The sequence below is a fragment of the Falco biarmicus genome, chromosome 2 (assembly GCF_023638135.1).
Source record: "Falco biarmicus isolate bFalBia1 chromosome 2, bFalBia1.pri, whole genome shotgun sequence".
Lineage (NCBI taxonomy): Eukaryota > Metazoa > Chordata > Aves > Falconiformes > Falconidae > Falco > Falco biarmicus.
The window spans coordinates 3,450,305-3,475,614 of NC_079289.1; the positions used below are offsets into that span (position 1 = coordinate 3,450,305).

At 42.4% G+C, this 25,310-nt stretch overlaps 1 protein-coding gene across 4 annotated transcripts in view; it reads left to right on the forward strand.

Annotated features, from left to right (window-relative positions):
* The window catches only part of UVRAG (UV radiation resistance associated), a 100,495-nt gene extending 83,945 nt beyond the window's left edge, over positions 1 to 16,550 (forward strand). For 3 of the 4 annotated variants that reach the window (XM_056328038.1, XM_056328040.1, XM_056328039.1), the window contains 2 exons: positions 657 to 748; positions 12,882 to 16,550. In XM_056328038.1, coding sequence (XP_056184013.1) covers positions 657 to 748; positions 12,882 to 13,584 — 795 coding nt within the window. In that variant the 3' untranslated portion in view covers positions 13,585 to 16,550. Of the gene's footprint in view, positions 1 to 656; positions 749 to 4,916; positions 5,033 to 12,881 lie in introns of all 4 variants that reach the window. The other variant, XR_008820132.1, reaches the window with a different exon arrangement.
* The last annotated feature ends 8,760 nt before the right edge of the window (positions 16,551 to 25,310 follow it).

Here is a 25,310-nt window from a genome sequence, read left to right on the forward strand (position 1 = left end):
GGAGTCAGTGTGTTGGATCTTTCATTTACATTTGCACCCACATAGGAGTTAATACTTGGGATAAAGTTAAGTCAGTGCTTGAAGCCTTTCTCTTAGCTACATGGCATTTTATTTGAATGCTGGGTTTAATTATGAGAATAAGAGCAGCAGTTTAAATGTTCGTGTAAACTGTGTAAGGAACATAGATTTAGATTAGTTGTGTGACAGTGTGTATTTTTACTAGTTTATGTTACTGTAATAATTCCACTACTGATTCCAGCATACATTGATACATTCAGAAAGACAGATGTCCACAAATAAGTGTTTTTGAATCAGTGAATATAGAACGTAGTGTTGAAATTTGGTCCTTTCACTTAAAGGCTATATTTTTATTAAGCTGTGAGGCTGCTCTCCTGTTGCAGATAGGAAATGGAAAAAGTATAATGAGGTTTAACAGTAGATTGATTATTTTGTTGCGGTTCTTGGGTGGGTTTTGCTAAAAAGAGGTTATGAGTATTAAATGGAACATTTCTGTAAGGGGAATAGATCTTTTGGAACTGCTTGATTACTCTACACTTTCTTTGAAAACCTGGGGAATTAACTGACCATAGTGTTGTATTCATTGGAATCTGAGTTTTGGAAAGCAGTGCTGATTGTAGTTTTTTCTGTTCTTGTAGCTTAGATATCAACATGGGCTGAGTACTCCAGACCTAAGGCAAACTCTTCCGAACCTGAAAAACTTCATGGAGCTTGGGCTAATGGTTAGATGGTAAGTATTTTTTTTGTAATTAAAAAGAATAGAGGTTGATGCTACAAAAAATTTAGATGTAGGAATTTTTCACAAGCAAGCAACTTATCACAAGTTAAGCATGCTGCGTGAAGATTGTGACTTTTCCAAAATACAGTGTAAATGTCCATAATTTTCTTCTGCTCATTGTATCATCTTCCATATGAAGGGCCCGCACCACTTTTCAGAGGTGTACAGAGTGGGGGAAGGTGACTGTTTGAAAAACAATGCTCTTTGCTAGAGGGAGGTGAATTAATCATTCTAAGAACTTTGTCTAAGGGTTGGTTGCACGTGGACCTTCTGTAATACAGTAGTTTAGGAGGGTAGAAAGGTGTAACAGCCTTAGCAGGACAGGTCTTAGCCTTGTCAGTGCTTGGCTTCCCATTGCTTTAAACGTGTAATTCAAGTGAGCTGGATGGGAACCTGAATTAACAATCAACACAAATTGTGTTGATTGTAATTGCTGCTAATAAAAATAGCTGCTGAAAAGAGCCTGGTCCCATCCTCTTGACACTCTCCCTCAAGGTATTTGTAGACATAGATAAGATCCCCTCTTAGTCTTCTCTCCTCCAGGCTAAATAGGCCCAGCTCTCTCAGCCTTTCCTCATCAGGGAGCTGTTCTGGTCCCCTCATCTTTGTAGCCCTCCACTAAACCCTGTCCAGTACTGCTCCCTGTCTCTCTTGAACTGGGGAGCCCAGCACTGGGCACAGCACTCCAAAGGTGGCCTCACCAGGGCAGAGCAGGGGGGAAAGATCCCCTCCCTCAGCCTGCTGGCTATGTTCCTCCTGGTGCTCCCCAGGGTAACATTTGCTGCCTTGGCCACACGGGTGGCTCACAGGCAACTTGCTGCCCACCAGAACGCCCAGGTCCTTCTCCGCTGAGCTGCCTCCCAGCAGGTCACCCCCAGCCTGAGCTGGTGCCTGGGGTTGTTCCTCCCCAGGTACAGGACCTTACACTTGCCTTTGCTGAACTTCATGAGGTTGTTCTTGGCCCAACTCTCCAGGCTGTCCAGGTCTTGCTGAATGGCAGCGCAGCTTTCTGATTTCTATATTATATGACTAAAGTTAATGTAGGCTTATCTTGCAGCAGTTGTTTGAGCATGAGGCTTGACCAATTCTCCTTTAAACTGAAATAAACTTCAGTAAATGCAGAAGGCACAATTCACTAGCAAGTGTATTTCTGCAGGTGTTACATGAGTTGTATTCTTACTTTTTAAATTTAAGATCTTTGAATTGTGTATGTGCATGCAGCCTCTTAGCTTAAGCAATTACTCTGTCCTCCATTCTCATCTTCCTTCTTTGTGTGCCTGAATCCCACCCAAACATAGCATTGTGCCATTTTAGGATCCCTAGGTTAATTATTCCCTGCTTCAAAGTTGCACAAGTCTTGTGTGGTCCCTCCGTCATACCTGGCCCCATGCAGGTACCCTGGATACTCCAAGGTATTGAAAGTATCATCCCATCTGAGGTAACCTTACCAGGTTTTGCTGCCAGACGCTCTGGTGATGGATGTGGACTCCCTCATTGCTTCAGTTGGTCTGAGAAATAATTCCTTCTGGCACATATAATGCTAAATCGTGGTGACAGAGTGCTTCCAGTCTTTCTAACTGAAAGTAGTTATTCCTAATAACAAACTACAAAACATTAATAGCCAAACCTTAATTTTTGGGGGCTAGTATATGGCTTTTAGGGGAGACTCAAACCAACCTTGAACTAATCTTTAAATCTGCTATGAAATGACACTGAACATTGTGGCACTGGCCCTTCTTTAACAGTGGAGTTAAAACTTTCTAGTGCTATTCATTATATTTGAATTCCTTACATGTTAAACCAGCAGAAGTAGCAGAGCTTTTATTAGCGTAATGCAGACTAGTCTCTTGCGTGCTCTGCATGGCAGCATAGCATAAGGTGGATTTCTTTAGTGATGAAATACTTGCCTGAAATGAATGCGGAAAGTGTTATGTGATGCATAGTTTTGGGTTGAAAACCAACAGGCAAACTGCTGATATACAGCCTTCTCTTGTGTAGCCACTTCTGCAACTTTTAAAGGATTTCACTATTCCAACAGTTTTCTTATTGCTATATTTTAGTAGAGTCCTAAAATGTTGCTAAGCTGTAAAAGTGTCGTCTTTTTGTTTTTTCCTGCAATATGTAGAACATGGGAAGAACAACTCATCAGTTCTAAAGACAATACAAGATCACATATCCTTCTAGGCAAAACCAAAAATAAGCTTTCTGTTGTTGCTCCATTTGAAAAGATCAGGCTTCAAACAGGGTCAGTGCCGCAGAGTAGCACAGCTCAATATATCAGACCTTTGGGACAAAAATTCTGCTTCAATGGGTGAAATCCTAATGGACATCATCATGCCACAGCTCTTACCAGCCCCTGCTTCTGTGTCCCTCTTTGGCTTTGTTACCTTTCATTCCTTGCACAGAAATGCTGATCCATGTGAACTCTAAACTAGTGTCCAGATCACTTATTTTGGGAGGAGAGTCTTGGCAAAGGAAAACAAATACAGGCGTAGAAAAAGTATCAGCTTTTAGCAATACTGTAAAAAGCGTTGCCTGATGGAAATTCAACTCTGCCAACAAAACAGTGGAAGTAAACAGGCTTGGAGAAGAGGAAGCTCAGCCCCCTGTGCGTTTTATTCTGTCAGTAATTTCACACACAGCTGAAAAGATTCTCCCTGCTTTTCTTTTGATCCACTAGCAGGATGCATAAAGAAAAGCTTTCTTCATCGGGAAGATATTGCTGTGAGATTTTTGTGTGGTATCCATCATAGTGATGTAAAAATCCTAAGATGATGTGTGGTCCCCTAAGCAAGTCTGAGAATGAAGGACAAAAATACCGAAACCGTAAATTCTATAGCACTTGTGTGTACTCGTCAGTAGGGTGGGAGGGGGGTGCAGGTTGATGATGTTTGGTTTGCTCTGGAGTAATCAGAGGTGGGATGACTGTGGGACATGTTAAATGGGAGTAATTTTCAAAATGCAGGTATTTGTGCTTCCCTTCTGGTGTGTGCTGACTTTCAAGTACTGATAATGGAAGCTTCAGTTATGCCTTAGAAATTTTGCTATCGTAAAACCAGGGTTTTTTTTCCCTATAGGTGATACACAATCGTTAGGAAGACAAAACACATTTTTTGGCTGGATAATATTTCAAAACATGTATAAATATTAAGCATAGTTCTCTGGGAGTATCACATTCCCTTCTTCCTCGCCCCGCCATGAATGTCTATGCCTCATTTCCTTCTCACCTCCAAAACTTGTATGAATAGTTGTTCATTTTTGATTTTTTTTTTAAAGGCTAATGATTCTAAACAATGCTTCTTAGTATTTCCTAATAATATAAATGGAAATGAGGCTTTACGGGGAGTCTAGCTCAAGAGGAAGAACTGGCTAGACTTTCATAATCGAGCATTGCAGTTGAGCACATACGTAGCAGAGTACAAATGCCCACTGTCTTGTGGATGATATCTGATAACATATATTTAAACAAGCATAAAAGCTACCAGCTGTTAAAATGAAGATTTGAAGGATTTTTTTGTTTTCAGGGTACTATAGGGGAGTCATCTGGTACTTTGCTGACTACGGTTTGTGGCAGAGGGTATTTCCAGGTTGTCCTTAATTTGCAGGATGAGAGCAGGAACATACGAGGCAGCAATGGGTTTTTCTTATCTACACTTCGCTTGCACTGCCTGGTTTGTTTGCTTTTGGTTTTGTGGGTCTTCAGTTTCCTTTCTTAGCACTGTAGCTGGGTTTTGCTGAATTTAAGTTCTGTCAAATCATAATCACACTGCTAAAATACAATACACAGTGCTTAGTTTCTCTTTGAATGGGACTGGTTGTCTGTTGGACTCCTAGCCCATGCATCGTTCTCATTTTTGCTTTTAACTGGAGACATCTGTATTTCCCTGCCGTCTGGAATGGGATTGAATCCCCTAGATATTCAGGGTAACTGAAAAACATAGTTATTTCAGGCTTATCCTCTTTCTCTGCTAACCATCAGCCTAGATTAGAGTACAAAATAGTTTCTTTACCCCTTCAGATTAAAAACAAACAAACAAAAAAACCCCACAGCTTTTGTGAAAGAGCCCGCCTATTTCATAGTTTTATTGGAGCAAATTTATCTTTAAAGTCTCTGCTTCAGGCTTTCATGAACTTCCATGTTCTGCCTGGTGCTCCGGGCCAGCCCGTGGCCCTGTTGAAGGTCTGCAGAGTCCAGTGCCGTTGCATCAAGGTTCCCTGGATCACTCCCTCTGCCTGGTGAGATTTGTGTTGTTTTGGTTTCTCAGACATGACACTTAAATGATTAATACATGTTTTCACATCCCAGTGTGCGTGATTTATTGCAGCAAGCTTGCAGGTCTACAGGCTCTGCTTCCCTCTTCATATCTCTCCTGGCACCTATATTCTGCTGTGTTTACTTTTCTTCCCCCTTCCCCATACTGAAAAATATTATTTGTACTGTGTATAGATGAAAAAAAGACAGATCTTGGTTGCTGCACACTGTTATGAAAGCTGCCGAACTGCAAAAACTTACTTTTGTGATATCAAATCTGGACGTTGACACTTAACATGAAAGATGATGAGACAAAGTTGTTGTTGATGTAGACTGTCTCAGTCGTGGTCCCTCAAATCTTTTCTGTTTCCTTTTGGGTGTAATTCTCTGTTTCCAGTTTTTTTAGTCTCACTGGCTTCCAGAAAAGCAGCTTGTTTTTAAGATTAGCTTTTGCTGATGCAAAAGGCCCCATGCAGTTTTTCTCTTAAAATCTTTCTTTTGAGCATGCAGTTTATTCTAGCTTTTTGAGACCAAATCTCTACTTATATGTAGCCTGTACGTTCTGAACGTTGTTTTATTCCTTTTTGCATGTTCAGATTTACCTTTCACAAGTCAGACTCTTAATCATGGTTGCATGAAATCAAGAGACTCTTTCATTTTCTCTCCTATTCTTCAGCTTAATTTTATTCACGCGGTGTAACTTTTGAGGGATAGTATTTGTGATTATTAGTGGCAGGTAAAGAGCACACTGCAAACTTGAGCAGTCTAGTGAGGAGATATATTTTTTTCCTAGTGAATACATTAGACAATAGGCTTACCTAATGCTGGCAAATACGAGATACTCCTTTAGAAGGTCACGTCTGTAGTCGGGGAGATGTCCTTTTGAGCCTGCATTTAAAAGCTTTGCTCAAAAATACTTGTGTGCCAAGGCTTACATTTGTGTTTCGAAGTATGTCTTGATTCATATACTGCTAGATTCAAGAGGAGCTCTAAACTTAATGTTTGAGTTAAAAAAACTCTGGTAGCTTAATTTATGAAGATTATTTTCTTCTAAAGCTTGTGTCAGAATTTCTTAGCTGCCAAAAGATGCAGTTTCACCTTAACTTCATATTGGCAGCCTCCCTTTGCAGCCCTGTTGCTATTGTACGTTATTTAACCAGTAATCTCTAAGAAGGTGAGAAACTATTATTGCTTTTAGCACAGTTGACATGATATTGGCTCAGAGCTGCGCTTGGAGCTTCAAACATTTCAGATGGCTATAAACCAACTTAAACACCTTCATTTAGCGTTCTTACTGCCATGAGGTCATAGTTTGCAACAAAAAAGATCAAATGGTGTTTAAGTTATTTTTTTTTTTTTTTTAAGTATTCTCATACCAAAGAGCTGTAGCTGTGGATTTTGGATTCTGGCCAGGCAATCAAGATTTAGTATTTTGACCAGCTGTGATCCAGTAATGTTCCTCAGAGGAAACATTTTGTGGGGAAGAAAAGATACATATTTGAGCCTGTGAGTTGTATTCTGTCTCTCATACTGCTTTACAGTTTCTCTGAGCCCCTTGCAGACAGATTAAATAATCACAAGTGAATCTGACTGAAGAAACTTTTTCTTTTTATCAAAAGTGCAAACAGATTGCAACCAGGATCCATTCACTAGGAAAATAACTTTAGAAATGTTTGTATCCTACCTTTATCTTGCCTGTTTACAGCATGGAGTCTGTCTTGTGCCTTAGGTCTGTCCGAATGCCCAAACCGACTATTTATTAACTAGTGAAAACTAGTATTTTGGGGAGCAAACAGCTACTTTCTAATTTGGCTGCCAGTAAAATTTACAGCTGAAATTAGCCTGTTATGAATTGGCTTTTGAGATTTGGATGCAATTGAAACATTAAGATTGGTGACGATGTTACTCTCTCTCTATAATGTCCAATAGAGCTGAGGTTTCTCTTCTTTTTATTTATTTATTTATAAATCCTGCTTCCTGATAGGTACTATACATACTCCTATATGTAACTGGTTCTGGTCTGATCCAGCTTGATGACTAAAAGTCATTAAGGCCTGATGACAGTTCATCAGATCAGTTTTTATACTCCACTAGCTGCAGGCTGTTCTTTTTGGACAGGTGTCCACACCTGTTTGCTGTCTCTGAAGACTGACCAAGTAATTGTGGCTGGAAGCTGAACCAGCTCAACCCCAGTAATTCGGGTCAAGGTTGTACCTTAGAGGAATGTACTATGCTCCTGCAAGCCAAACTCTTGTCATTGGTGACAATACCTTACAGTCTTTAAAGTTTCGTGGAATTTGGATGATAGTTTTCTAACTTCATCTAACTTCCTTTTTAAATATGTTTGTTTTTTTATTAATTCCATGAGCTGTGAGAGTTGATAAAAGCATCATGTCTCTTTCTCTGGACTTTGCCATGATGCAGTGCTATGGATTCTGGTAACAGTACAAACTTTTCCCCAAGGAAAATGCAAATGGAATAGAGACACTCCATCAGCTGCTTTTTTTTTCATGAAGATTAATAGCAGCCTAGTATTTCTGAACTCTGTGCCTCTGTAAACATAACTTTTGACCTTAATGTGACATGGCATCCTCACCTGGAGGAAGGTGATGGAACAGGAAGAGACCCCTTGACTTAACTGCTTAACCCACTGTACCTAGAGCCATTTTGGTTTTATTTTACTTGCCTGCAAGATTATGACCATTGTTGTACTTAAAACTATGCAGAGAGCTATTCATCTTCTCATGTTTGCCTTCTAGACACTCCTTGCTCAGCCTAAACTAGATGCCTAGGTTGCCCCTGTGATCAAGATCAGGCGTCTTGGGAGGGTGACTTTCCTACTGATTATAAATGACTCTCAATAGGGTATTACCCACCCTTCTCTCCGGTAACTGTGGAAGGAGCCCAGGCAGCGAACTCGTAAGGCAGCTGATTTCCAAAGTCCTTCATGTATATTTACTTTTATCTAAATGATTTAGATAATATTTGATAAACAGTTAAGCCATTCCATTGTCTTTGTTCCTGCTTTCTCAGATTTGGGCTCTTATCCCTGTATTTATTTCTGACTAAAGCTAAACCCATCCTGTTCATATGTATTGGCAGCAATGGCTGGTTTCAGAAATCTTCCCTTCAAGCTTCCCAGAAGCTTGAAACCTGGTTTTGCAGTCTCAAGTAAGGTCTATGTCATTGCATGTAGCTTAAGGAACCTGGCTGCAAGTGCTTTTTGTTCTAATTAATTAGTTTGAATGCTTGCATGATTAATGAAGATCATTGCTGCTTTACTGCCCTATAGGGCAGCCTTATGCACTCTATTAACTGGGAAGTTATTTTGTAGATGAGGGAGCTTAGCTTTGTGTTGCTGCTATGTTTAGGCTGTTAGATCACTTAGTATAGATCATTCTGCCAGTTCAACTTAGTAAGGAAGGGAAGACTAATTTTTTTTTTTTTTGGCTGCTAGACTAAAGAGGTATTGTTCAGGCATACATAAGTGTTAGCTTGAATAGCCGTGTCATAACAGGCTCTTTAAAAAATCTCCTGGTTCTGCAAACTAATTAATTTCTCACCCATTTGCCTGTAAGGCCTAGATTTACAAAGGAATTTAGGCTCATTTCTTTTTAGGAGGAGCTTAAGTTTATATGCCCACCAGAACACTTTGTAAAGCTGCTTTTCTTAAGCTGATTATACGCCACAGTTTTCATGTGTCTTGAGTAAACCAACTTAGATTTTTCTTCTGGTGCTGCTTCTTTCTGCTGCTGAATAGAGAATTTGCTGTTGTGCCTAGATCAGGCTGATCAGCACTTGCTGAAGGTAATTTGGCATTTGCCAATTAAGTGGTCTTATGCCATACTTCAGTCTTTGCCCTTTAAAGAATCTGATCTAAGAGAAATTAATTTGAGCAAGTTTGAAGCATAGTCCAGCACAACAAACAGGAGTAGCAGGTATTACTTGTTCCAGTGGTGAAGAGGCTTTGCCTTGAGTCTGATCTCTCCAAGAATTACTTGTTTTGCATGACAGTGTGCCTCTCCAACTTCAGGAGCTAGGATAAACCTAGGATTGCTTTCTGTTCTTCTTTTCCTACATGTCCTCCTCCTCTGAGATGGCTCTTACCTTTGTGAGAACTTGCATCATGTGCTGCAAGGGGGTGTATTCAACAGGAGGGCACTCTCCAAACCTGTCTATAGGCTGGTGTTTAGGCCACTGTGTTTGTAACTTTTCTGGACCCTCTTCTGACTGCTTACATTTCAGGCAAGGGCTTTTATCACTAAGATATTGTGTAAAGAGTAGATAGCCTTGTGACTATTTTAAGAAAGACTCATCTGTACTTAGATCAGGAAGCTACAGCTTTAAATTCTTCCTGGATTAGATTTTAATCTCTTAAATGCCTGTTTCAACCTAGATGATTGAATAAAATCCAGAGAAATGGCAGAATTTCTTATAAAGCCCTTTTGTCATTGCGTCTAGATATGAGACAGGAAGCCCTTGCTGCTCTGTGGGGTGTTGCAGATCTGACTCTTTGATGTCAGACTTTTCCTTTGCAAAGGATACAACTGTCTTGTGCCATAAGTTCTGCAGCTAGCATGTAGACTGTTCCAGCTGTCTCGGCTGTCCCTTGGTAAGCATAGACCCAAACTGTCTACAGAACTAACATGATACATCTTTGCATCTGTCATCTGTTGTGCATGGGGGAGAAGGAAGTTACCCTTTTCTGCCTGTACATCTTGTGTTATTCCTAGTCCTGCTTTTTTAATTTCAGATGTATGGGGTTCTTTCTGTGGAATCTGCAGCCCTCCTGAGTTCCGGTTCAGCAGGAATATATTCCCATTTGGCTCACCCCTGATATCTTGATTGAAACCAAGCAGAATGTTTTTTATCGTTATTGCAGGGGGTGTAATACTGGAATCAGTTCTGGGAACCACCCATTTCTTTTGGAAAGGGATGACAATAAATGGCCTTCGAGTTTGAAAAGGAGCTTGTATGAGAATGGCGTTCTCACACAGCCCATCTTCTTTTTGAACTGCACACACTGACTGTGTTAAATGGTATTAGACAACTGATTTGTCACATAGGTGCAGACGCAGGAACATGTTTTATACAGCTTATTCTAGAGTTGCAAAAGGCAAATGTGTCGCCCTTTGGATCTTGAATTGACAAGACAGTACAAAAAACCAAAGCGAACTTCAGCAGCAGAATTGGGGTTTTTTTTCCCCAACCTAAAATACTAGACTGAGCACAGAACCCACCTCTCCTTCTTGCTTCTCTCTCTCTTTTGAGCCTCCTGCATTTAGAGTCAAAGTGATGGATCACGGTAGTGCACGTATCCAAGCCCTTGTAGCACAAAGCTCATAGCTCTCCTGCCTGGAGGCTCCCCTGCGTACTCCTAGAGACTTGTGGCAGGCTTAGACTCCTCTTAATAGCAAGACTGGTCCCAGCCTGTGCTTCGGACTTAGTTTTTGTAAGGAAAGGGGGAGGAGGAAGGCCTTTACTGCCCAGTTCCATTGCACGCAGCCACTGCTTGTCCTTGTTTCTGTGTCTCAAGGTGGGGCATGCATCTTGCCACACCTCTTTGGTAAGGTATGCAGATCACCATGTTACATGCTATCCTGTCCAAGTAGAAAGGGAGATAGTTCAGCTCTGCAGCATATCTATATCTGGAACGGGAAAGGCAGCAAACGTTAGACATCTTGCACTGAAAAGCACCATCTACGTAATTGAAAACGCCTTATAATTTGAACAGTGGTCTGTAGTAATCAGTTGTCACTTGTCTGTGAAGAATAGGAATTAGTTCCTGTAAACATAGGAGGATGGGCCCTTGGACCCAGAGAAGTGCATTGAGGGGTATCTGGCTTTGTTAATATGTGCATATCTTGGAACTTGAGTAAATTCCTAAGACTTATAATTTAGTTGTAAGGTTTCCAGTCACTTGATACAGAGCAAAATATCTCGTTTTGCCGTTAAAGGTGAAAATGTAGCCTTCTATTTTTTTCCTGTGCTCGCTGTTAAGGAAGATTCAGCAAACCTAGAGGAAATGTGAAAATGTTTCTTAGCTAAGATTTAAGATAAACAGAATCTAGTCCAATAATTAATACAAAGTATTCATTCATTTTCTGAATCAGGGCAGAAAGCACTAAGCTGGGGGGGGGGGGGGGGAGGGGAAAACAGCCCATCCCCAATGTCTGCAGTGCACATTGCCTAAATAAAGTTCACAAGTGTCCTGCCTCTGATTCTTCTGTTTGTCATATTACATCATTTGAAAAATAAATGGTTGATTGTGTAGGGGTTAATGGAAGTATTTTCAAGTCTCTGGTCAGTGAGGGACTTGAGGGCTGGTCTCCAAGACTATGTATACAGCACTTCTTAGCATCTGTGGCACATAACTGCTTTCTGTTTTGTCATCTCCGTTAAGAATGCTCCAAACCTTTGCAAACAAAGCTGCAAATGCTGTGCAGAGTTTGCATTAAAAAGGTCTGAAGCATCTGTTGAAGTCTAAGAAGAAAGTTGATGTTTTCGTGGCTAGCTGCATGTGTGGTGCTTATCTCTCTGTTTCACTGTCTGCAACTGTAAATTCTGAAAAGCAATTTCTGCTTAAGGTAATTTGAGGTTTTTATGGAAGAGGAGGAAGCCCTACGCATGTATTAAGGGGCAGCCTAGGAGGAGGTAAGGTGGGAGAGGAAATTAAAAGAGCAGTAGTACGCTACACTGCCCTGCCTTGGGGATGCTTATTTTTCACAGAGGGACTTTTTGCGCTCTACCTTATCCTATTTACAAAGGGGAGAAAAAAATAGAAAAATAATGTGGAAAAGGATTCAAGCTAGGGATTACTCATAACTGCTATTCCAAGATTATTTTTTTTTGCCCTGCAAGACAGATCCCAAAATGTATCAGGCCTTGAGTAGAAGGGGTTTCTTTTAAATTGAGTTAATGAAGGAGACTCATACTGACAGCAGTTGAATCTCTGAGTTAATACATTCAGCAGATCAGTAATAGTTGTATTTTTGGGTGTGGTGTTTTTTTTTTAATTTGGGAGGAAAATGAACCATTTGCTTAAGTTAATGTACAACATACTATTTGCATAAAGGATAGTGGTTATATTTGGATAAGGCTTAAGCTGATGAAGGAAAATTCACATAGCACACCCCAGGTGACGTAAAGCGGATGTTCCACACTATAGATCCTGAGACAGTGTAAGTGGTCTGTTGAACTGTATTAAATAGTAAAATCAAACTTGTAAATTAAGCTTGATTAGTTCATGTTCCTCAAGAAACAGTGATTGACATTTGAATGATTGGCACAGAAAAGCAGAAGATCTGGCAAAAATCATCCTCTACAAATAGCAACATTAGTGTGTGGGGTTTTTTTTTCCTCCTTTGTGCAGCAGTTGGGAAAGTCCACCATTGGAAGAAGCTGCTCTTAGAGGATTCGGCCATTATTACTTACTTTTGAAGAGTTTATGATGGCCTAATACAGGCCATAAATACATAAATATACAGTCAACAGTAATAATTCATAAAGTACAGCTTGGTCCTATAAAATGGTGTTAACAGTACAAATTAACATAATATGGTGGTTTCTTGGGTGTTTGACTTCTCAGAATGTAGAGCTTTGTAAAAATTCTTACATGATCTTACCAGTTTTCAGTAAAGCTGTCCTCTGGGGTGTCTTCTGTAGTTCATACAGCATTAAACACATTTGGGGTTTTAGCACTTTAGGATGCAAGTAGTTGGCCAAACGAAGCCTGTAGTTGTGATAAAATAATTGCTTCAGCCTTTGGTTAAACATCTGTATTGCTCATGAGCATGCCTGACAGCTGTGATTTATCCTTTCCTTCTTTTATAGTGATCGACACCATACATCCAGTGCAATTCCTGTTCCAAAGAGACAGAGCTCTAGCTTCAGCAGATTGGATATTGGCTTTTCCAGTGGGCTTCCCTCTCCAGATAAAGGACTCCGAAAACGAGCCAGCACGGGAAATGAAGGACTACAGTACAAAACTCCTCCTCCTAGCTACAACTCTGCTTTAACACAGCCTGTTGCCATCGCAGCCCATGTAGGAGAGTTAGATAAAAAACCTGGATCGATATCTTCTTCCTTGGATACCTCTGCGGACTCCTCAAAAGGAAATACCAAGAAAGGCGAGGACTTATGCAGCAGTTTAAATGGAGAAAACTGGAGCCTAAACAATACCCAAGATCGGCAGGAGTCTTGTCTAGGACATACTAGTGCAATAAATGGGGCATTTCTGCCTGGCGAGTGCTCTGGCACTGCAAGCAATGAGCAGCCCTGTGAGTTTCGACCCTCACTCAACCCTGTCCTTTGCTGCACCGTGGAGCAGGCAGAGGAGATCATGGGGATGGAAGCAACGGGGTTCAGCATGGGAGATCAGCTAGAAGACTTTAACTCCATCCCAGTGGAGCACGCTGTGGCAGTGGAGTGTGATGAACAAGTCCTAGGGGAGTTTGAGGAGTTCTCTCGAAGGATCTATGCACTGAATGAAAACATGTCCAGCTTCCGCAGACCACGTAAAAGTTCGGACAAGTGAGCTTGGACAGGGATTTGATAGCAGACATTGAGGTAAAATCGGTGGTCTGGAATAGAGATAAAATTGCACTTATTCTTTATATTAATTATAACAAAAAAACCCTAAACTATTCCTATGGTTAGACAAATGGACTTGAGCACGATAACACACGGTCATGGTATATTCACAGCCCAGGTAAATTTTGAATCTGCTTCCAGTCCTCTTACATCTGGTATTTATAATCTGCTGGAGATTTTTTTTTTAGGCATTGGAAACCATTTATAAAGGCTTTCCTGGAAACAACTTATAGCGTTGATCAGGCCCTTCTATGAATATTTGTTTATTTCTTAATTATTATTTAGAGTTTAAATTTATTTTAATCTTCTCAGAAGAAAAATGTTAATTTAAAAGTACATTTATGGTAAGACTTCTTTACCTTCTCCCATGTACTCCTGTGTTTCCTTGAGCAATGTAGTCAGCGTTACAGAAATGCCATGAATTTGTTATAATTGGACAGCTTTCTCTTGGCTGTGCTCTGTAGCCTTTGAAGTTCTAGTTTGCACTGATGGGTCTTCAGTTGGCGATGTAAACTTGCCAGAGAACGAGCACCTGTGTGATATCTGCAGTTTCCTTGCACCTGATTAATCAGAAATGATTTCCCCATGCACACATGCCTTTCCTCCATACTCTGTTCCTACCAGTAGAAGCCTTGAGGACTGAATTGTCTTTAAGGTTTCATATAAAAATCTCAGCCTGACTGTTCCACGCTTTGGTTGGGCACAGACCTCGTCAGTGGAGACCTAACAAATGCACTACTGAAGCGGGGTTCAGCTGCCACCCTCTAAGGTATCTGACAGGGACAGCGTGCTGTGAGGCACTTCGTAGACCTCTTCATTGAAAATCCAGACTGAAAATGCAGTCTGCAGTTTGGAATTAGGCAAATTTGTGGAATCGCTCCACCCTCTGTAGAAAGGAGGCACTTAACATTATTCATCTAAATTAATATCCTTTTAACCATCTGTACTTTAAAGGAAGAAACTTCCAGCAATTTGCTGGAGGTGCGGTTTGCTGTTAGGTAGGTTACCACTGGCACATGTGTTCAGCTGCACTAATGAGAAAGCAATTTGCAGCCTGCTTGTGATTCCTGGTATTTGTTTCAGTTTGGTTTTCATTGCTCTTGCTTTCTATATTGTATACCCAAGAATTTGGGCTCCGTTGTGAGCTCTCAAATATAAAAATATATAGCACAATAAAAAACACTTCATCATGCCTGGCTTTTTTTTTCCCTCCCTGGTCTATGCTTTCTTTTGAACCAATCACCTAGTCTTTTTTTTCCTAACTAAACTGTAAGGCTAGCCTAAATTAACTTTTAAAAATGTGGATATGTATAATCTCAACTATGTTGTCAAAATAAGATGTGTATGTGACAACCAATATACATAATAGCACTTCTCTAGTATATGCATTTTTCCAGGTAACACCTTAATGATTGTATTAAAATTATATTCACGTTTCTTCTGTTAGCTTTTAACGGTTGTGTCTGCAATGGAGTTTTTGGATCGAGCCTTTCTACAGTGATTTGTTGTCTTTGGTCTGTCCTGGTGTGATGTGCTAGATGGAAGCACTCGGAAGCAGAGACCTTGATTCTCTAAGATGCTGAGTGTGATTTCAGGTGCAAACTTGGGCATGAAGTTGGACATGTTCATGAGTATCTTCTACCCTGAATAAGCTCCTTGTTCCAACCATATGGAAAGCTTGCCAAAAGGAAGTGCTGCAGCAGCTTGAAGTACTGCCATCTTTGAGAAGAGATAGGTAGGAAGCTCTTGCTAGTGTTTGCTATAGAGAGGGTGAAATAAACACCTGGAAGCACAGCGCTTATTAATGAAGTAGGTGTAAGATACTCTGTCCTGTGGCTGTATCTTTTAATATAATTTTGGATGAAAATTGGTAACGTTGAGTCAGCCATGCACCTTGCAGGATGGGATCTGGCACACTCAAAGCAGCACAGACCCTCTGTAGGCACAAACAGAGTGTTTTCCTCTGTAACGGAAAGGCATTAGCTTGTGTGAGTGGTGGTGACTTTTCAAAGCAACCCAAAGAGTAGTTGTGGAGTCGCTATGTTTCTTAGGCAAACATGGAGCATCTCAGTGCAATTAAGCGACATGTGAAATTAGGTTTGTAGAGCATCAGTGAGACTTTGAATTTTTTATTAGTTGTGCATTTTCTCAGGTTGCACCCGACCAAATGAAGTCTAGTTTTCATCCCAGATGTTGTGTTGCTGTTCCTGTTTGAGCCCTGTAATTCTTTAATGTGTCAAACATGATGGTTGATTTCTGCATTTGTCGCACAAAGCTTCTTTGATGGGCTTTCTATGGATGTATCTTCAGTAGGCCTTAAATTGTCCCCGTGTCTCTCTCCCACTTTTTACCACTTTCTATATAGAAGGTGGTGTGAAGGGGGACAGCATCGTAGGGCTAATTAAAGCATTGACAACCTTCTCATTGCTGTGAGGATGGGGGATTGTACAGACTGCAGCCACCTCATAGTTTTCTTTTGTGTTTATTCACCGCCCCCCCACCCCCACCCCCAATTACTTTGAAAATAGCGTAGTGGGAGAGAAACAAACTGTGGGTTTGAAGGTGAGATGATAAATCAGTGTGCTTTAAATTGTCAAGAGCCTTTCAGTTCCTGCACAGCTGTGACACTGTTAAATGTCTGCAAATGTCTTCAAGTGGAGAAAACATTTCATTGCAATCTTTTTCCCTCACTAGGAATTCCTAAGATTTTTGAGAATATTAGTTTTGGAAGATCATATCCCACTATATTTTTATAGCAAGCACAACAGCATTGTCTTATCCTTGCTTGACCAGGTATTTAAAATCAGCAAAACCAGAATATCCCATAGTAAATTACACAGTAAAACTATGTTGGTAATTGTGGGAAAGCTCATTTGTATTTATAAAATAAACCTGATTAGTATCTCTCAACGTGTGTGTCTTCTCTTAATGGCTTTTTTGTGTTGTTTTTCTTTACAAACCTGATTTGAATGACTGTATCTTCCCCAGCCTCTTCGGTTTATTGTTCATCAAGCCCGTATTGATCCAAATATGAACGTTTGGGCAAGAGGATTTGCTAGAAGGCCTGACAGCCTTGCTGGCTCCAAATCCTCTTTCACACAAGATGGTACTGTGGTTCTTTTTCACACTCCTTCCAAAAAGATGGCATGCAGCTGGAAAAACAGCTACAGCATTTTGGGGCTGGGATACGGCTGGATTTGCTAAACTTTTATGGATAGTGGAAATGCCGTGTTCCCTCATCAGGGAGGCATTGCTACTCATCCAGCACCTTCTGTCATCCAAGCTAATAAGCAACATATGTCTACGTAAAAAGCTTATGTTCCCCTTGAACAGGAGTCTACTGCACAAGTCTTGGGAGGGGACTGTCCACGACGTGGAGTTGCTGGTGGGAAGCAGTGTAATGTGAAGAGCTACAGGGATTCTCCAGGTATTATCAGGGCAACAGATTTTTTTGTTTAGTGTTTTCATGTTGTTTTTCTCCCACCCAATCTTGTCTGTCAGCAGAGAGTAAAATGCCAAGATGTCAACTATACAGTTCTGTAGCTGAATTGGGAAGATACAGGAGAGAAATTTTACTTTAAGCGTTTTGCAACATTGAACAGCATTACTGAAATAGATTGCACTAAAGTGAAGAATGAGCTCTGAATGGAAAGGCTCGTATTGAAATGTAGCTGGAGGTGCTGCTGGAGAGAGTGGACTTGATTCTAATAAACCTTGGGCTCTTCTGTACCTCGTTTGGTCATATTTCAAATGGCCAGAGAGGGACTTTCTCCTTGATTTCTGGATTTTGACCCTTTTCAGGTGGAAGTGTTTGCATGTCTTCTGTGTGCTCTGAGACAATCCTGTTTAGTTGGTGTCTTTGGGCAGCCGTGAGTAGCTCCTGCCTCCAGGCAAGGTTGTCTTAACCTCAGTTGGGGAAAAAAAATTTCCATTAAAAAAAATTATCTAACTGATAATTTTAATTGCTGATTATTTTGATGTCAGCTTATTTTCTATATGGCAGAATACAACATTTACAACATTGTTTTGCCATTTTTCATTGAATAGTATGAAAACTTTTTTCCACTAATTAATTGATTGTCAGCATCAGCTGTGCTGCTGCTGAAATTTGTCCTGTATATACTGCATTGACTAGCTTGACATTTAATCTGCTGGACTCTTCAATCTAGCTTTATTAGGTTACTTTTAATAGGTTGTGTTGATAAAACCATACTTGAATTTCTGAATTTCCAACTTCTAGAACAGCTGTATCCCATTCTGGTCTGGATTGTCTTGGCTTTAGCAGGGACAGAAAGTCCTTTCCTGCATTGCAGTGACTTGCTAAAAGAAACTAAAGCACTGGACCTCAAAAAATAAAGAAAAACCCCAACTTTCTGGTAGTCGGGGTATTACAAAGGTTTCATTGACACAGGTTCGTTAGGCCTTGAATTAGCTCAAGTAACCCTGTGTGAACTGGTGCTGCTTTCCCTGGCTACAGCAAGCAGATGCTTTCTGCTCTCGCAGAGGGGAAGCATTCTCCCAGGAACATTGGCGGAGGAGAAGGTAACCTGTGTGTTCTGCTGCACCTCCAAGCCTGGACGGCCTGCCAGCTCTCGCAGGAGAGGGACGCAGCAGCCCTGATGCTGAGCGCCTATATTGATTACCACGGCAACTGAAAGAAGTTCAGGCTGTTTATTTAGGCAAACCTAAATGTAGTTTCTTTGGCTGGGCAGAGGTGGGATGGGGAATAAATCTAACACTTGCCCTAATTACTGATATTTTTTTTTTTTGTCTTTTGGCAGCAGTGCTCTGGCTTTCTGTCCTGTGTCCACCTGCCAGCAGTGCTACACAGTTGGCATGCCAGTGCCAGAGGCATTGTGTAATTGCAGCAACCACCCCTCAGCTCCTCCAGGGTATCTGTCAAAAGGGGTTTGCACTGTTAGTTCAGTTGCAGGCAGTGCCAGCAAGACCCTCATCCCAGTTTTGTGAGAGAATGTACTTCAACAAACATCACTGAAAGCAGCTAATGCCTTTTGGTGATGGTGCTTGAAATGTGAGCTGAACCTTAACTGCTGGAGTCAATCTTGTCAGCTTGTCTTACATGGTGTGTTTTTCATGTCTGTGATACAGAAAAGCGTTTGCAGGTCAGGTTGCGCAGTCATGTCTCGAGTATTAAACTGAAATCATGGACAACTCCTAACAGGCGACTCCTGAAGTGCCGTAGTGTATTAATGCTGATACAAATGGATCTACAAGCATAAGACAATCCCAGCTGCCTCAAAGTTTCATATAAAATGTCTGTATTTTTTAAATAATGTATTTAAATAATAATAAGGTAGTTGAGTCATTTAAGCTGCATATGCAGGAAAAGCTGTTAAGCTTGAACATGCGGTTGGTACAAGTGGAAAACCTGCCAGCCTAGCTGTCATGCTTCTGCCAGGCATTGGGCTGGACAGGATGGACAGAAGAAATCCAGCTGTTGAGACTAGTTCCTGTCCTCATTTTCCTTCTTACAGAAGGTGGCAGACTGAGGCAGCATGGTACGATGGTTGTGCTACTTGCGCCTGTCCAGATTTTAATTTGAGCTCTACCTCTTGGCAACTATTCTGCTTGTGAGTCTCCTTGGGCTTCTCCGTTCAGGAAGGCAGTATCTTTCCAGCTGGCTGGTTCATTGCTGCTGATAACTGCTGGTGCCAAGTGCTTCTATTTTCAGCAGAGGCTTGCACACGCTATGAGCAAGTGATGCACTTTTTGGGAAGAAAACCTCTTTTTCCTGGCAGGGTATCTCCTAATGCATGGACGAGTTTGCCCCTCCTCAGTGAAGCTCTGCAGCAGAAATCCGTGCCTCCTCTTTTCAGCCCTTGCTTCTCTAGTTTTGCTTTCAGGAGATCTGTTTCGGTCATTGATGTGAAATTAGAAAGAGTCTTGACAGAGTTTGGGATTGCCTCTGTGATTTCATCTGACCTGGCTAGCGCTGCTCAGAACGTGGCTGCTGGGTTTGCAAATAATTTCTTGTATTAATCATCTACTCCCTGCAAGTTTGCAATGATGGTGAAATTTCACTGCAACCCAATACATCCTCGATGGTTTAATTGGATGTGTGAGTGCACTGGCAGCAAGACAGAGGACTCTTACGTGTATCTGTTTTCTGTGGCTTTGGTTGTGTCTGCCCAGTGTGGGACTGAGAGGGAATGACTCCTTGAGCAGAGGTGGGGCATCTGACAGACACAGCGCAGATGTTTTGATAATGTCTCAGCTTTGTGGTAATCTCACCGAGTCCCTTCTTTCTTTCACAGATGTTTACACCACTGCTGGAAGGAGTGGCAGTAAACCAAGTTCACTTCTGCCTAGCTTGGTCGCTATGAAGTTCTCCTGTGTGCTGATGCCTGGTCTGAAAGTTGCTGAGGATTCCTGCTAACGGGCCACCGTGCTCCTGGATGCAGCTTAACACCTGTCCCTTAGCTGAAATCAAGTATGCCTGGTTTTAAAAGGTCCCTGGGCAGCTAGAGCACTCTGGGTTTGGAGGAGGCTGAGCTTCTAGCACTGCAATTACTAGTTTTACTCGGTCCCAGAAGTACATTGAGTTCCTCAGTCCTCTGCAGAAAGCAGAGATGCAGAGCTGCAAATCGCAACGTTTGTACAGCATCAGTGTCCTGTTCCTTCACCTCAAAACCTAAATGCTGGTTACAGTGCTGGTTCCATTTCACATGTTCACTACAGATAGCGCTCCAGCAGTGAATGCAGAGCTGAGCACCTGTGGTGGAGCTTTAGGTCCCTCCTTATGACCTGGCTGCAATTGCCTTGGGGTGGGCATCATGTCAGAGGAACGTGTGGTGAGATGGATTAAAAGAAGGAATTTCAGCTGCTGTGGTGGAATTTAAAAAGCACCTTTTCTGGAGGCAGACAGAGGTGATGTCTCATGGGCTATAAGGGCAGTCGGGGCAGTGTGCAAGCACAGCACCTCTCCTGGTGATCAGAAACGCAGGACTGTGATTCTGGCTCCAAGATATTTGGTCTAAAGAGCAGGAACATGAGTCTTCCTGGCAATGGGTTCCTCCTCCTCTGTCACGGGTTGTGTTGTGTGTTCAGGCAAGGGAAAGACGAAAGCAACAGGGTGTTGGTTTCCTGCAGTCCAGGGACCCCTTCTTCAAAACTGTATTGGCAGGCTGAAGGACAGCTAGGGATCTCTAAGAACTTCCTCTATTTTCTGTTTCTCAGTAACATTTGTAACAAAACCAAAAAAACGGAATTAGTTTTTTTTTTAAAAAAAAGGTTAATTTTCTTCACATACCTTCAGATGGCCTTCAAAGAGACAGTGCCCTCTGGATTCTATAGGGCTTCTCCATCTGTTGATGTCTGTCACCTCTCCTTTTTTCCCCTGTCATTAGCACTGTTGTAGAATAGGTGTTTGCAACCCAATTAATTGCAAGCCCCACAGCTGCTGGGCTCTACCAGCAGCTCTTACTAACAGATCTACCTGGGTATTTCTCTCCCCAGATGTTTGCCAAACCATAAGCCATCTGCAAGGTTTAAGCACATTCCCATCAGCTGAAACCATAGGCTTGGTGCTAAAGTGAAAAATTAGTACCAGTTGCAGACAATCTTGTCCTACATATGTAGAGCAACCACATAATGAGAAGACCCAGCTGCATGTGCAGAAAGGGTAAGAGGCACTGAGATGTTCTGCTTTGTTGATCTTCTGTGGAAGGGATGCTTAATGTCTATGTAACATTACACACCTTTCCATGTCCCATCTGCATTTGCTAGAAGAGCATGAGCCAGCGGGCTCTGCTGAGTTTTTAGGCTGGTCTTGCCTAAATAGTTATATTATACAGGCCACAGTGTTTCACCTAGATTTTTTCAGTGTATGCCAGGGGTCCTCAAGCTTTTTAACCAGGGGACAGCGTGCAGATGAAGTGGCAGGCAGTCATCTGCTCAGTTTCCCCACCCAACCCCCGGGGGGGGGGGGGGGGGGTCGGGCAGGGGGTTTCAGTAAATACCAGGGGTCGGATTGAAGACCCTGGGGGCCGTAGTTTGAGGACCCCTGGTGTATGCTTTGCAGTATAAGCCATGGTATTTCTGAAGTGTGGAAATCTTTCCTAGCATTGGCAGATGGTGGGAAAAAACAAGGACTGTTCAGAGCATTATCTTGGGCAGCCAAAACCTCTTTATTTGCAGCCACAGCATCTTCTCATTTAATTCCCAGTTGAGCTTAAGCACATTCAACCCTGTTCCTGTTGCACCTTTTTATCATCTATCTGATCTAGTTTAAACATCTAACCTTTGGGTTTTCATACCAGATGGAGTCCCCCTTACACGGCTCACCTTTCTCAGACCCTAAACACTGACATACAGCAAGTGCAACTCCACAACCTGCAGCAGCAATCTTTACCTTTGCCTCCATGTGTATCTTTAATAACCTTTTTCCCTGTGCTAGCAGGAAATGCTCTCATGCTAGACTAGGTGGAGGGCCCCGGTTGGCTTGGCTCCGGCTTGTTTTTATAGCGATAACTTTGTCAACAACGCATAGTGTGACAACATGAAGTGGTTCTTTGGCTACCCCTTCGTCCACGGAGAAGACTTGCTAAATTGGGGTAGGATTTGTCCTGGGTGAGAAGTCCAAGATGCTGTCAGCTTTGCTGGGAACTGCAGACGGCCAAAGCGGGAAGCTTTAATCCTCCCTGCCCTGATGTTAGCCAGATATCAGGCATGGAGTACGTGGGCTGATCGGCATGGGCTCGCTCCGTGCAGCAAAGCTTCCAGCATTAATGAAAAGCATTGCTGCCTCAAGTGAATATTTGTCAAGTTGGGGACAAGCAGAGTAGAGCAGCATTTTTCATGTGCTTTGGCTGAGCATCTCTGAGCCAATGCAACTGCTGTGATTTTCAGCAAAAGGTGAACGAGTAAAACAGAGAGCACCAACCCTTCCCTACCTGCCAAAGCAAAGGAGACCCAAGGCTTCCTATCATTTTCGTTAGAGGGTTGTCAAGCGCTGGAAAGGGCTGCCCATGGAAGTGGTGGAGTCCCCATCCCTGGAGGTATTTAGGACATGTAGATGTGGTGCTTAGGGATGTGGTTAAGTGGTGGACTGGGTAGTGCTGGGTTAGTGGTTGGACTCGATGACCTTAAGGGTCCTTTCCAAACTAAATAATTCTATGATCTACCTTCTTCCCCGATAAGAACAATGTATAACAGCTGTTGGCTTTAGTCTGACCCAATATCCCTGACTTTCACTTTGGTACTAGTGTAATTTGTGAGAGTGAACTAGAGGCTCGGGAACACAAACCACACAAGCAGTCACCAAAACAGAGGAGGGAAGGCAGAGCATGCAGGCTCCAAGGCGGATTCTCAGTTGCTTGACTGGGGCAAATACTTCCACCCTGAGCAGTTTCCAACAACTGGAAGCCAGAGGGAGGGACCCAGCTCCGCATGTGACTGAATGTTTGCAGGGAGGAAAAGAGGCTGCAAGTGCCCTGCAAGCCCCATCCCTGACCTCAATACTTGCACTGAGGCCTGTGGTTGCAGTCTCCCAGATGACGGTGTTTGTGCACATGCAAGGGAGAGGAAGCTCGATGTTTCCTCAAAGCAAATAAAGGTCTAATCTCATTGCCAGCTTCACAACAAACCGGTTAGAAAATTATGGGAGAGAGAGAGGGGAAATATGGGTTTATGAATGAAGTTGGGGTGTTTTGTTGTTGTTGGATTTGGTTTTCTTTTTAAGATTCCAGTCCCATCACTTTCGGTTGGAGGAACCAAATTTCACCTTCCCTTCCTCCAAGTATCTTCTCCATCCAGCTAACCATAAAAGGCTGTAGAGTCTCTGTGAGAAGAATTTAGGAGGAAATCTCAGGGAATGTAATAACTGGTGAGAACACCAAGATTGCAGATAATAACATTAGCACTTAGCTTATAGAAACTTTAGCAGAACTGTTTATTTGAAGAAGGTGTGTGTTTTCACCTGATTCTGGTCTTCTATTTTTGGAATCACTTTGAAAACCAGAACATAACTTGTAGCTGGGATTTAAACTTCTGCTTGGCATCCCCTTGGTAGGGTATCTTTTCTCATCCCTGTATGATGGTATTACCCCTTCTGCAGAGATGAGCCAATGCTACCTGCTCTGCACACCCTGTGGGTGCTGCTCCGTGGTTGCAGTGAGCACCGGGCAGCAGAAGAGGATCAGCGCTCACCTCAGAATGCTTGGGATGGAGCATGAGAAATGAAGGGAGATCCCCAGCTTTCCAGTCCAGCCTCCCCGTTTCTACCTGCATCTGGGATGTTGAGAAAAGTGGATGGATGGAAAGACAGGTACAAGCTGCCTGCAGCTGCTGAACAGGAGCAGGCCTGTGGCCACGTGCCTGGAGAGGAAGGTGTAAATTATCCCTCCTACCCTACTCACCTCTTGTCTTGCGTCCTGTGCTCCGCGTGGATTCCCGTGTTTCTTTAGCCTAAGGCCAGGGAGCAAGAGCTTGTCTTCACCTGTGCATACTGAGTGTCTGGGAGGATGGGAATCCTGATTGTGCTTGGGACTTTGGGCTCCCAGAATGACACAAGTGGCAGTGATTTAGGCATGCATTAATAGAAGGATTTAGCCTCCCAACGCATCTGACTAATCCTGAGCTTTTTGGGCAGCCTCTAATGAAACGTCCCCAGCCGAGGAAGCCCTGTGCACAGTGGAAGAAGGCAGTGGGAAGAGGAGGAGGGGGCTCATCTTTGGGATGCAGTAGGTTCTTTCAGTCTTGGCTGTTATATTTGCACAGGGAAAAACATAAATCAAGGCTGTGCTGGTCTATATCTGGACAATTTCAGTCTGGAGTTCCTGACAGGTGACCCCAGGGTATGGTTGCATGCTCTCAGTGCTTATTTTTGACATCGTAATCCAAATTGACGTTCAGTGCTTGAATATACAATAAGTTCATTACAGCTAAACCCTCTGGCTCAGGGATTTCCTGTTGGTAAGTCTCAGAAAAATCAGGATTCCCAGTGGTATTGGGCTGAAAACATTTGCAGATAAAATTCAAGTTAGAAAGTTATGCCAAAATGTTTTTGGAGCCGAAGCGGAGCTGTATTTTTCTGTCCAGCGCAGTGATGCCTTATCCTTCCTTGTTGCTTGGGACTGGAGGCAGAGGCCCCTGTCCTGCTCAGCTCCCAGACAGCATTTTGGTGCTGTTGTCAAGGAGAGCTCATTAAAAAGCAGTAGATGAATCCACAGTCCTATGGATAAACACATTTCTTGAGTGTGTTTTTGGAACCTGAACTGTTTGTTGCCTCTTGTCCCACTTTCCAAAGAGCAAGAAAAAAATCTGCACAGCATCTTACCGAAACAGCCTGTGGTCAGCCGCAATAAACTCCGCAAGCAGATAAAACTGCAGATATCCTCAATGCTTCCATGAGCGGGGCATATCTCCCAATCTTCCCATGTCTACATGAGGGTTGCACCACAGTGGGGTTACTGCTCAAGCCCTTGACCTGCCGGTTAATAAGCTGTTATGATGAGGTGTGAACTTGGCCTGGGACTTGTCCATGCCCATCTGGCACATGGACAGCATCTCTTCTGCTTCCACCTCCTCCCCTTGATGAAACTGATACCTTATAAAAAAAGATACAGCTATCTCCATCTGATGGGTCTCAGCTGGAATTTTCAAACTACCAGTGGAATTTGAGGCTGTTTTTCTAATAATATGAGGGGGAAA